At 42.2% G+C, this 12,411-nt stretch overlaps 1 protein-coding gene across 4 annotated transcripts in view; it reads left to right on the plus strand.

The window, feature by feature from the left end:
• The window catches only part of kndc1 (kinase non-catalytic C-lobe domain containing 1), a 42,281-nt gene that overhangs the window by 18,319 nt on the left and 11,551 nt on the right, over positions 1-12,411 (plus strand). For all 4 annotated transcript variants that reach the window (XM_086180673.1, XM_086180674.1, XM_086180676.1 and 1 more), the window contains 11 exons: positions 50-208; positions 2,490-2,567; positions 2,679-2,766; positions 2,947-3,139; positions 3,649-4,325; positions 5,923-6,061; positions 8,197-8,441; positions 9,360-9,724; positions 10,523-10,616; positions 10,698-10,795; positions 10,894-11,078. In XM_086180673.1, coding sequence (XP_086036799.1) covers positions 50-208; positions 2,490-2,567; positions 2,679-2,766; positions 2,947-3,139; positions 3,649-4,325; positions 5,923-6,061; positions 8,197-8,441; positions 9,360-9,724; positions 10,523-10,616; positions 10,698-10,795; positions 10,894-11,078 — 2,321 coding nt within the window. The remainder of the gene's footprint in view (positions 1-49; positions 209-2,489; positions 2,568-2,678; positions 2,767-2,946; positions 3,140-3,648; positions 4,326-5,922; positions 6,062-8,196; positions 8,442-9,359; positions 9,725-10,522; positions 10,617-10,697; positions 10,796-10,893; positions 11,079-12,411) is intronic.

Consider the following 12,411-nt stretch of genomic DNA (forward strand, 5'->3'; position numbering starts at 1 on the left):
CCATGATCAAAATAGTTTCCTTATCGATGTCGTTCTCTGTCCCTTTCAGGCTTGTGTTTATGGGGTTGCTGCCATTCTCTGGGCCGCAGCCAAATTCAGTTTATCACCGAGTCAAAAGCTGGCAATGCCTCGCAAACTGAAGAGGCTGCTGCTCGAGATGGCAAAGAGGACGCCCATCGAAAGACCGTCCATTGCCTCGGCTAAAAAGGTTGCAATATTATATTGTTATTATATCATTTGTCTCACGCTGGCAGACAATTAAATTCATGTTTTTATATGTGGCTCTTTGAATCAGCCTTCTTCTATCACCCGGGACAAGATCGCTGCATCCCACTTGTATCAGCCATTCTATTGTTCACATCCCCCAATATTCCAGGAGTTTCACTGATCCCGTGGCTCAAGCTCAGAGGCCGCGGAGCTCAGTCCCGCAGCTTAAGAAAAACATGTAAATCATTAAAACACTTACATGATTCATCTCGTACTCTGAGCGCGTTTGCAAATCTAAGAGTAACTACTTCTCATTGATTTTTCCTCCGCTTTAATTTGTATTCAGCCTCGTCTCATATAAGGTTACAGAACCCCCTCAACGTCTATCCTGGGCTGATGAGTCGGTTAATGGATTCAATTATTTTACATGTTAAATGGTGTTGAATTAGATGTTCTTTTGTCGTCCACAAATGCATGTCAGTGAAACAGTAAGTATCGTGGTACTTTTAATTGACAACAAGGTGAACTTTCAATGGATGGATGCTGTGTGTAAAGCAGCAAATCAGCATATGTTTTCATGTTGATTCAACCTCCTTGAAATATTTGACCGCTTTATTGGAATTCATTGCAAGGGTATAAAACTCAGGTGTGCAGCAATATCACCCTGATCAACCTCTCCAACCTCTACTGTCAGGTCTGTGAAGAAAGCTCGTTTGGTGTCAGCTGCATTTGGCCTTTTAAAAAACTATGTGAGGTTTTTCGCCATGGTATTAATTATTCATTGCTTAGTTTGATGGTTTTATTTAGTGTTTTTTTTTTTTTCATTGTTTATTTATTCTCTAGGTTGTTGCTGGCTGTGCAACAAATTGCCCTTCGGGGATAATAAAGATTTTTAAGAAAACATCTTCATCAATTCTGGGCATGGGCAGCTGGTTAGAAAACACACCACGAAGTCCCACAACACACCACAGCAACGCTGCAAATTCCAGTGGGCACTTGAAAGTGATGAACACGTTACATTGTTAAATACGTACATGAGCTGACAGAGAGGAGGCTTCAGCAGTGCCTCTGCTCACAAACCGTGGCAATAAAATGAAAATAAAATCATTAAAAAGAAAGAATTTCAGAGGTGTTAATCACTTTTAATTGTCCCCTAGTAACACTTCCATTGTTGTGTATCGAAATTTGCAGCGTTTCTGTAATGTTGTGTGGATTCAGGTGTTTTACAAAATGCATATATTGTGTTGTCACACTTACTAAGCGTCGTGAGAACCTGTTCAACGAGGGCTTGAATATATAGGATGTTCAATTACAGGTAAAAGTTAAGCACCACACTGCTGTGTGTTGAGATCCAGACGCATATTTAACAGTATTTGTATTCAGCTTCACATGATTGAATGATGGGACCTGATATGGGTTTAATACAAAAAATGGCCTCACTGTATTTTAGATTGGGCAACACGGAGGTGCAGTGGTTAGCGCTGTCGCCCCACAGCAAGAAGGTTCCTGGTTCGAGCCCCGGCTCGAGCACGGGATCTTTCTGTGTGAGTCTCCATGTTCTCCCTGTGCCTGTGTCGGTTCTCTCTGGTACTCCAGCTTCCTCCCACAGTCCAAAGACATCAAGAGGGGACGAGGCTGATTGATACTCTAAATTGACCGTAGGTGTGACTGTGAGTGTGAATGGTTGTCTGTCTCTATGTGTTGGCCCTGAGATGGACTGGTGACCTGTCCAGGGTGAACCCTGCCTCTCACCTGAAAGCAGCTGGGATAGGCTCCACCCCCGCCACCCTTAACAGGATGAGCGGTAGAAAATGGATGGATTCATGGATGGATGGATATTCTAGATTTTAACCACATTAAGCACACAACAGAACCAGATGGGTTCATTTATTAATTTATTAAAAATTGCGTGACTGAGGAAAGCTTGGTCTCTCTTGTGTGTCCCTCTAATAATCATTTGATGTTCTGGAAACATTGAATTGTTTCTGCTATTAAGAAATGTTTCCCCCTCCCTAATTCAGAGGAAAATCTATCAGAATTGAGGTATTTAGTATCAAAGATATGGGAGTGTTATTCTGGGGTCAATAAAGCTCTCTGCTAATAAATACCATCATTAATATTTATGCTGTTTTGTAAAAGTAGGATTTAAAAAAAGTGTGTGTGTGTGGGAGGTGGTGCATTTCATTGACCCCTTGAGTTATTCTGGGGCAGAATAATAATATTGGTGTGTGTATGGTAATGTGCCTGGTATTGTTCACTCATACGTGTCTCCCATGTTCTAGAGCTGTCGTGACTACTTAACACGTCAGGAGACAAGTGCTGAGGCTGTGTGGAACGAGCTCATCAGAAGAGTTCACCCGGTAAATTGGAGTTTGTTTTTCCACCGCAGTTTGCGACATTGTGTGTTCATTTACATGAATTCACAAGTTGCCATTTTGTTTGTGTAAAGGTAGGATCTGTCTCTCTTTCAGCCAGCATCACGATCCATTGATGAGGAAGATCTGGGTGCGGTTGACGCTCGTGAAAGCTCATGTGATGAGCCCGCTCAAATCACCAGTGGTAGGAAGATTGGTTTTCATATGGACAATACTCATGCAATATATGACCTTGAAATATAAAAGAAATCAGACTTTCATTGACTTGAAAAGCAAATCTCCTCCTTATTGTGTAATTGACGGGTGTTTGTTGCATGAGACAATATCTCTGATATTGTAGTTACCTTGTTGTAACTGTGTGTAGGATTTGTTCCCACGGCCACTGAGAGCCGACTGGCTCCTGTGCCTGGCCCTGTTCCCCACAGCTATTCAGTCACCAATGAACTGCAACTCCCAGAGGCCTTCACTTCCACCGCCACACACTTCACCCCCATCATCCTGACCAATGAAGCCGACTCAGGGGAAGAGAGCCAAAACCTTGACGCTGCCATTGATGAGTAAGGAGGTTTTTTTTTTTTAAGGCTGCCGCGTGTATGTTTTACATCTCAGTTTCCAGATGGATGGATGTTCTTTTTGCGTCACCTGTTTGCTACCACAGTGAGCTTATAAATTCACACGTGAATTAACCTCAGGGAAAATATGCACCTTAATGCAACACATTGGCTCTGGGGTGGATGGTAATAAGCATGTTTCCCCGAAAGTTGTTTTCCTTTTAATAGTAATGAAACACTTTAAATTGGTATAAAAAAATTAAAGAGAATAACTAGAAATTTCAATGAGAAACCAACAATAATAGTCATGTAAAACTTTGTGGAGCTGCTCTTGTGCCCTTTTTTCCCTCATGTTGCTGATTCTGATACCTGAATTTGCTATTTGCCGATACAGAGTATCGATCCAATACCAGTGTGTTGGATCCTGCATATCTTTCGGTAATATTAGTCAGAGATAACGGGTGGAGATAAAAATTCTGATACAGAAGGTTTACCAGATACTCTTTATTTTGCAGGACAGCAGATGGAGTCACAAAAAGCAGTCAGCATACGGAAGCAACAGACGGTGGTTTTACTGGACAGACGGGACTCAAACTGCCCACAGAAGAGCCTGGTGGTCCTGCTAAGAAGACTCTCATAAATATGACACAGTCTGAAGACAAGCTGCTGGTCAACCGTACTTCTACTCTCGCTGACATTTCTTGTCTTCAAGTCTCTCTTCCCCCGCTATTATCCTCTAACCTCAACCGTCCTGGTGTCTTCAACAATTACCTCTTCTGTCAGGATCCCACGACTGGACATCTTTCTTTACTGCCTGTGCAGGTCAGGGCCCCCGAGTCTCTCTTTGGGTTAGAGATAAATCTGTCTATGGTCCCAGAGTCCTTGCAGGGACTAATCGCAGTACCAGGGGGCCCTGATGCTCTTCTTACTAACTGTCAGACTCTGCCTATGAAGGCTGAACACCAGGAAGATGGCACACCCTCATCTTGTTTCAAAGAAGGCCTCGTTATCCCTGAAAGCTCAGTGGAGCACAGCGCACAAATCAGTTCACAAACAAAAGATGAGAGACCGTTTCCCTCAGAGCACATCTTCCCTAAAGTCCACCCGGCCCTACAGGAGGTGATTGACCTGCTCAAGGGGGAGTTTTCACTTGATGGGCATTTAGACTACAGACATGAGGACATGGCAATGGGTATGTATCTTTACATTGCCATAAAACATGCTGTTATTGCTGTCATCTCAGTCATTCAGACTGTAATCTCTGACCCCAGGCCTTCACGGGTCGCCTTTTCAAGGCACCAGCAATTGGGTGTGTGGCCGCTACTGATGTCACGCCGCCAGGATGAGCAGCGGAGACATGCTTCAGGCTTTATATGGTCAAATCTCGTTGAGGTGTCACTGGCTAGAAGGCATCTCTTGTGGTTTAACGTGAGACACTGTTAGAGATGCTCAATGTCCTCAGCCACAACAGCTTGGTTGGCGAACAGAAGGGTTTTTCTAGATAAAACAACCACAGATTAAACGTCTAGCAATATGCGAGCCAAATTTCTGGCAGTTTTCAAACTCTCAAATGTATTAAATAATAAATAAAAAAAAAAGATAGTTCAGTCTGGATTGCGGATCTGAGACAAAACCAAACACTGAATATTTCATCATCACAAAACACAGCAGTATAATGGTCAACCAAAATGACCAGCAGACCAAAGGAAAATAATCCCTCTCCAATACATTCAATTACCTAAAAAATCGAAATGTACATAAACAGTAATAGTCCAGAAAGAGCAGCAGCCATGTTACTCTCATTTGTCCTGGAGTCCACCTCTGGAAGGTTAATTCAACCCAATTGGTTCAGTGACCAAAATGACATGAATGAAAATAAATTATGCAGCAACCAAATTTGGATCATGGCCACATTCAGAGTCACGGAACAACTACATAGTACAAGTACTACATCTCTACATGTACTCAACATTCTTGTGGGACTTCTCTTCCCTAAGTTCCCTTTCTGCTGATACGTTGGTCATGTTTTTCATTTCTTGGAGTTTTCAATCCTGTTTCAGTAATTCTTGGAAGACATTTAGACAAAACACCCATAGCCATGTGAAAGCTTCTTTTCTCTCTGTTTTTTTTTGTTAACATTCCTCCACATAATGTCTGTACATTGTTCCTTGAGGGCTCTAACGATGTAGTGTTCCAGTTGTCATGCTTATTATGTGAACTTATCATGCTCCAAATGCACTGTCCACTTTGTCTGTCTGTCCAAATGTAGCCACTGCACATACATGATTTGTTATCCTGCACAGCACATCAGACTGATAGCGGAGAGAAAACGAAACCTCTTCTTGTAGTTTTTTTTTCCATTCGCTGATGTTAAAATACGTCATTTTAGAGGATAGTAGAAGTATCTGTTCCAAAATAGATGAAAGTAGTTTTCAGAGGAACGGAGAGACAGAGTCATGGTCTCAATTGGTTGGAAACCATGAATAGGACATGAAATTCAGGAATCTGCTTCAGAGATCAAAGTCAGAGATTTAAGTCAAAATTTAAAAATCAAAGCAAGAACTCTATTCTGGAGCATCTTCCCCCAGAACAGAGTCCTACCACCAAATTACACTTGCAGTGGCAATTAAGTTTTCTCTTTAATTAAAGTGGTGCTGATTGAAGTTTACTTTTAACAGCAATTATCTTTCTGGTGTTCTTTAATAAAACAGCAGAAGAACCCTTAATCATACTGTTCTGTGTTGTTAAGATCTTCATGTAGACATCAATGTATTCATTTCTTTTCCAAGGGGAGTACATCTTCTCCTTGAAAGACCTTCAGTACCATGCGTTTGCCAGCGTGGTGAAGGAGCGGTTCCGTGATCTGTACTGGGAGGACGACTTGCTGGGTGTGTTACACTGCCTGGTTAACTACAGTCCATCCGCACTGTGAGTAGGACCTCCCACACTTGCGTCCGTCCCTCTCTTTAATATTTGTCTATGTGGTCTTGATTTGAATTACGGACTTCACAAAACTAAGTCAGTGTGTTGTCAAGGTTCACTCATCATTTAATGTTTACTCGGCAAAGTGGAAACATCCAACCGTGCCACCAGCTGCACAATCTGATGTAATGAGGCCAATTATGTGCAAACTTGATTAATGTTTTGGAATAAATATTCGCTGTGAAAATAATTAATTACCTGATTAGTGGAAAATGAATGAGTCGTTTCAGCACTTGTATAACATCAAGCCAAATTTTGTTGATGCACCTGGTGGTATGGGGGAGGGGGAAGTGCTGCTTTTCACACTCCCCGCCCAGACTTATCCTGCCAATCTGAACCGACAGCCTTCTGGTCACAAACATTTGCTTCTCTACTTACTTTTCACAGGGGCGGCATGGCTCAGAGGTAGAATGGCCGTCTAGCAACCGAAGGGTTGCTGGTTCGACCCTCACTTCCTGCGGTGACCGTATCGAAGCATCCTTAAGCAAGATACTGAGCCCCTATTTGCTCCTATAGAAAATGGATGGATGGATCACTTTTCTCTTAAAACAGCGCTTCTTTGAACCCAATAGTATTTCTTGTAGTTTATTATAGTTTTATTGTAGTTATTATAGTTTCTGCTTTTTATTGCCTTGTACTTTTTCTGCTGCTACTTCTCTGTTTCTGCTGCTGTAACAGTGCCAATTTCCCCACTGAGGGACGAATGAAGGTTTTATCTCATCTCATCTTATCCTTTTAATTGTGGAAATGTTTTACATTCGATAATTGAATCATCCACACTGTAATCTGAAATAATTTTTCTACGTTATATTATCATCAGTAAATAATCCCATGAATTAATGACAGTTTTTCAAGTGGTGGGTCATCTAATGAGTGTAAATCCCAATGATTAGTGGTGAATTAATAAAATAATCGTTGGGGAATCCATCATCCATTTTCTATACTACTTATCCGTTGAGGCTTGGAGCCTATCCCAGCTGATGTTGGGCAAGAGGCGGGGCTCACCCTGGATGGGTCGCCACTCCGTTGCAGAGCCATCCAGGAGAAATTAGGGGCTCAGTATCTTGCTCAAGGATACTTCGGCATGGTCACTGGCGGGACTGAGGGTTGAACCAGTGACTCTTCGGTTGCTAGACGGCTGCTCTACCTCTGAGCCATGCAGCTCTGTGGGGAATAACGATTCCTAAATGAAAAAGGACATCTGTATGGATAAAACAGCCTGCACTTGCCGACTAAATGATGAGGTGTTCTCTTATTCTCCACAAATATAATGTGTTCTCGTATGGATTCTGAAAACTAGAGCATACAGAATGATCCAGGCCTTTGTGAAAATGACCTCTTGTTTACGTGCACATCATTCAAATGAGAATGAATACAATACACACTTTATTCATGGACTCCATCAAGACATGGTACCTATGGTAACATGCAGCTTTGCAGTATGTGTGAGTTCATGAAACACAGAGGTAAATAGTCTTCCTGAGAGTTACTAATATGCTAACACGCTGGGGGCGTGGCTTACGTGTATGAATGAATAGATGAAAGAAGAAAAGTCTTTACATGTCTCTCTTCATTTATATGTACATTAACCACAAGTGGATGAACAAGCTTGTCAGTTTAGATCTCTTTATTCAGGCGTTGCCATGTAGCACTCTTCAGAGTAATAAACACAGACCCTTTAGTCAGCTATGGTCGGGAGACATCACTTTGTTGCAGATAGACTGCTGCCTCCTCTGGCACTGGGTTCATTTTCCACTGTTTCTGTGAGGGACTAGATGGACAAGCTTAGCCTGTCATGGACCTGAGTAGACTTTGCTCCGTCTGAGCTATTTCTATTATCAGGTGAGTTTTATTCGCAAAAGCTTTGGAAAGTAGTCTGTTTGGTGCCTGAGTAACTGATGCCATGAGTTTTTTCATGTTAAATTAGAGAGTACAATGTTACATTTGACGTTGCACATTTTCATTTGGCTGTTTATGCAAACTATTTTTTTTTCTATTACACAAGTCTTTACATAAGTGCCATTAGTGCTAATAGTCCCTGAAAACCCGGCGTGTGTTCTCTCTCAATGCACCCCATGCAGCGGCTCTAATGAGCAGCCAGCATCAAAGGCGGTGAAAAGGGCAGCAGCCACCACACCCCTGATAGCCACCGCTATCTGGAGAGGGAAGAAAGAAGTTTGTCTGCATGGTTGTCTTGACCTGAATGGAAACGTTCACGCCGACTGTCCTGCTGCCAAGGAGTCATGGGAAGGAGGTGAAACCTGTCATGGAGAAACTGATGGTGAAGATTTAAGGACAGAGGAGAGCCAGCGCAGTGGCTGTTACGGTAGGCGACGGACTTACTGTATCCAATCGCCAGATGTCTTTGTGGAATTCTCTTCATGGGAAACAATGAACACTGACAATGTGGTAGTATTTCCATGAATGATTTTATTTTATTTTGTTTAAAAATGTTCACAATGTTCAAATGAGTTTCAGTCTTTTTTTAACTTTCAGATCCATTGTAGAAAATTTTTCATGGTCAGGGTGAATTTGTTCTCAATCTTCCTCCCAACCCCCCCACCATCCTTAGTAAACAGCAAGAGCACAAAACAAGGAGTCATTCGACAAGCTCAAACAATATAAAAATGAATGTATTTTTTATTGAGATGACCATATTTTGCAACTGTAATGTGTGCAACAGCAACGCTAGGTCTTTGAAAATGTCTTCTGCCTCAGGCAAACAACCTAAACAGATTCAACAAGGGATATGGAAGGATTCAAAGCTATGAGTGAGGCCGGACTCGTCTGTGATGTTTTGATATTTTTTGCTTAATTTGGCCGCCGCCGACAGTCATGCGAGCTTTGACTGACTGTTGGATGCTGTTCTTAAGCTTCCAGCTCATTCAGTAGAGTCCAAGGCTCACAAGAAGACTTTAAAAGACACTTTCTTTCTGTGAAAACTCATTCTGGGCTGATGACACACACACACACACACACAGTTGCATTTGCAGCTGTTGTGCTATTAAAATGTGCTAGACGTAGGTTCTGGATTACAGTCAGAGGACAATGTGAGCTTTAATTGCCTTTAAGCTCATCACTCGAACACTGGATGCTTTGTGCAGTTCTGACACAGTTAGCAGCAACTACTCCCAGCGTCTCTGTTTTCACAAATCCAGTTCATTTTTTGCCTCCCATGTGATTCAGTCTCCTCTGCCTCTTTTTTCCCTGGCTGCCCTCTCTGCTCCTTGTTCCTCTGATCAAGCCATGAGTACTGACAGGGACAGTTCGGACACAGGGGTCATGGAGGGAGGAGACCACTCAACGGGAGCCAGCGATGAAAGCCCCTCTGAAGCTGAGTGTCTGTCAGGGAGAGAGGAAGGGTTGCCTGAAACCCACGACGATGAACAGATGAGCCCGGACTGCTCAGAGGAAATGGAGGACAGTGACTCGCTGATATCAGAGCGACTCCTCTTGACTGGATCCAGAGCAGACGGACCTGACCTAAGCTTCAGCCCAGCCTGGGCCTTGGCCTTCTTTGGAGAAGATTGTTTTAGCTCAGAGGTGATCCAGTATGCGATGAATCTTGGGCAGCACACAGGATCGCCATGTCTGGATGTGAAAACACAGGTGAGTAAAAATGCCAGTGACTCAGATTTGACCTTCACCCTGGTGTGTTTGAACAAACACAAGGCATCATGAAGCAGCTCGTTTATTTATCAGTTTTCTGACACCTAAACAATCAACTATAGTTATTTGTAGATGTAAGAATTGTGTACATTAAAGTTGATTATTTTTAAAAAGAAAATATGGAGCAGGTAGATGATGTTTGATGTCCATCAAAGTATTCATTGTATTTCGATGTAAATCTAAACTGAACTCTGTCCTATGTTGCAGCCAAGTGTTTATTGAATCCAGTTTCACCTCATACTTTAATTCGGGCCTCTTCCAAGTTGGGAATTTATGAATAAGTGCAGGAATTATTTTCCTATCTGTAATGAAGTGGGGCACGGTCAGGCTTTGGGGTAAATAGGATGAGAACATGTGGGGGACTTCAAGATAATTGGCATATTATTCTCTCCAAACTGGATGTGAATATTAATGTGTTGAACTTAGCCCTTGGCAGAGGAAGCTATTATCATTTGCAAAGGAATATTAATGAATAGTCTTTGTGTTTGCACACTTTGATGGCACCACTGCTCCTTCACAAGGTTTGCGTAACGGCTAATAACGCACCTTAAGTGCCATGCTGCTGCAATTTCTCTCCCAGTTCTTTTGAAAAGATATGTTGTGTTCTGTTGCCACGGTGAAATTGAAAAAATAAAAGCATAGCAGGGCCTTCTACGCACTGGAAACACCCGAAGGCTTTTCTTGATAAAAGACATGTGCTTGGTTTTATGTGATTTTATGTGATTTTCCTTTGAATAGGAGCTTCAGCAGCAGCTGATAATTGAAACAAGGAACCTTAAGAAAACCAGGAATTTCTACCAGAAGCTAATTCAACAAGAGAGAAAAAACAAAGGTCGGGTGTCCATTTCTTATCACTGCTATTAGAAATGATTCTTACTTTCCAATATTCTCTGTAAAACATTGTATCCTGCAGGTTCTGAGAGCAAACTGATGCTATCCAAACTCAAGTCTCAGCTTGAAGAAATCAGATCCAAAGTAACCTTCTTGGATTGTGTGAAAAAATACCTTGAGGTGCTGACAAAGTACATAAACTCTCAATACTACACCTTCATTTGCATCCCCTGACAATCTGGTTCTTCTGGGCTTTATTAAGACTTCTTCTGTTGCAGGTACAGAATGTGGACCAGTGGGGTTTGGAGGCTTCCTTACTGCCATCTTTGGCTGCCTGTGGATCTGACTCTTTGGACCTCCAATGCTCTGAGGACCCGTCAGTCTTGAGCTTTGGGACCAATAAGGGAAAGAGCACCCTGCAAGCTGGGACTCCTCTGGGGCTCATTTCGTACCTCTATGCCAGGTATCACTGATGAGGGTTTACAGATTAGCCCATAGTCAAGTCCTAAAGTGCCATGAATTGTCAAGTTTTTGCAGGCTCTGTGTGTGTGTGTGTGTGTGTGTGTGTGTGTGTGTGTGTGTGTGTGTGTGTGTGTGTGTGTGTGTGTGTGTGTGTGTGTGTGTGTGTGTGTGATCCCTTCCCCTGTTCTGTGTATGGTCCTAAGGTCCTAAGTTAAAGGAGCTATAATTGTGGATTCGTGGCTGTTGCGGACAAGTAGGATATTTGTTTCCAGAGGGTTGCAATAATCATAATCAGTAACATTTTCTCAGTCTGTGGTGGGGATCGGTTTCGTGGAATCTTTGGTTGATGATATAATTTTGACAGTGGTATCCTGGATACTTTTGTGGTAAAAAGGGCCCTGTACTGATGCTGCTGGTTTCAAGTGATATGAAGAAAAAGCAAAGGTACATACGCAGTAGATGGTACCTAAAGTACTCAGCACTAGGAAAAGTTTTTTTGAATGAAATATTTTTTAAAAAGTACTGCACTCTGGTCCACTATGTCCAAATTATTATGTCAAAACAACTCCAGTGCAGGTTAAATCTGACCTCATTCCTGATCCTCCAGCTGGGAATTATTGGTGTGGTTCATGCACAACTTGTACCACATACACCAGCTCGATAACGGGAAAAACTTGGAGAGAGAGAGAGAGAAAAAATACTCATGTGGTTTCACTTATATAGGGTAAAAAAAAAAAAAAAATCAAAGTGAATGGAAAGTCAGGGTAGGCGGTGCACTTCAGAGAGGCAAATCACCTCGAGTGGCTCCTCTGCATGTGAGAAGCTGAAGAGAGAATGAGATTAAACCTGTTCTCTCAGATGAAAAATGGAGCTCACATCATGTCAGTCCTCAATATCCATTTTGAGGAAGCTGAAATGTTCAAGGTGTGTAATATTTTTTATTTTGAATCAGATTTTTATAGAAGAGTCTTAAGATTTTGATGAACTTTTTCTTTAACTTAAGGTAAAATGTGTATGATTTATTGTCCGTGATTGACGCGCACTCTGATATTTAAATATGACATCAGATGATAATTTGGTTAGCGCCGGGATCGTTGATGTCCGTGAATAATCTGGAAACTTTGACGGATTACTGTCAATTTAACACAAATTAACCATGTGACTGTTTGACCCATTGCGGGGATTTTTATCATCACGCATCACAGCAGAGCGTGCGTGTGCAGCCGCCTCATACAGAGGGTCAACGCCGCATCCCTCTCTGTGACGGCGAGTTTGACAGCATTAATGAAAGTAAACGAATACATTATGCCAGACTTAAAGTAGCGCTTGATGGT

This window comes from Aulostomus chinensis, chromosome 16 (assembly GCF_037954235.1).
Source record: "Aulostomus chinensis isolate RoL2024-O1b breed Wild chromosome 16, RoL_Achi_v1.0, whole genome shotgun sequence".
Taxonomy (NCBI): Eukaryota; Metazoa; Chordata; class Actinopteri; order Syngnathiformes; family Aulostomidae; genus Aulostomus; species Aulostomus chinensis.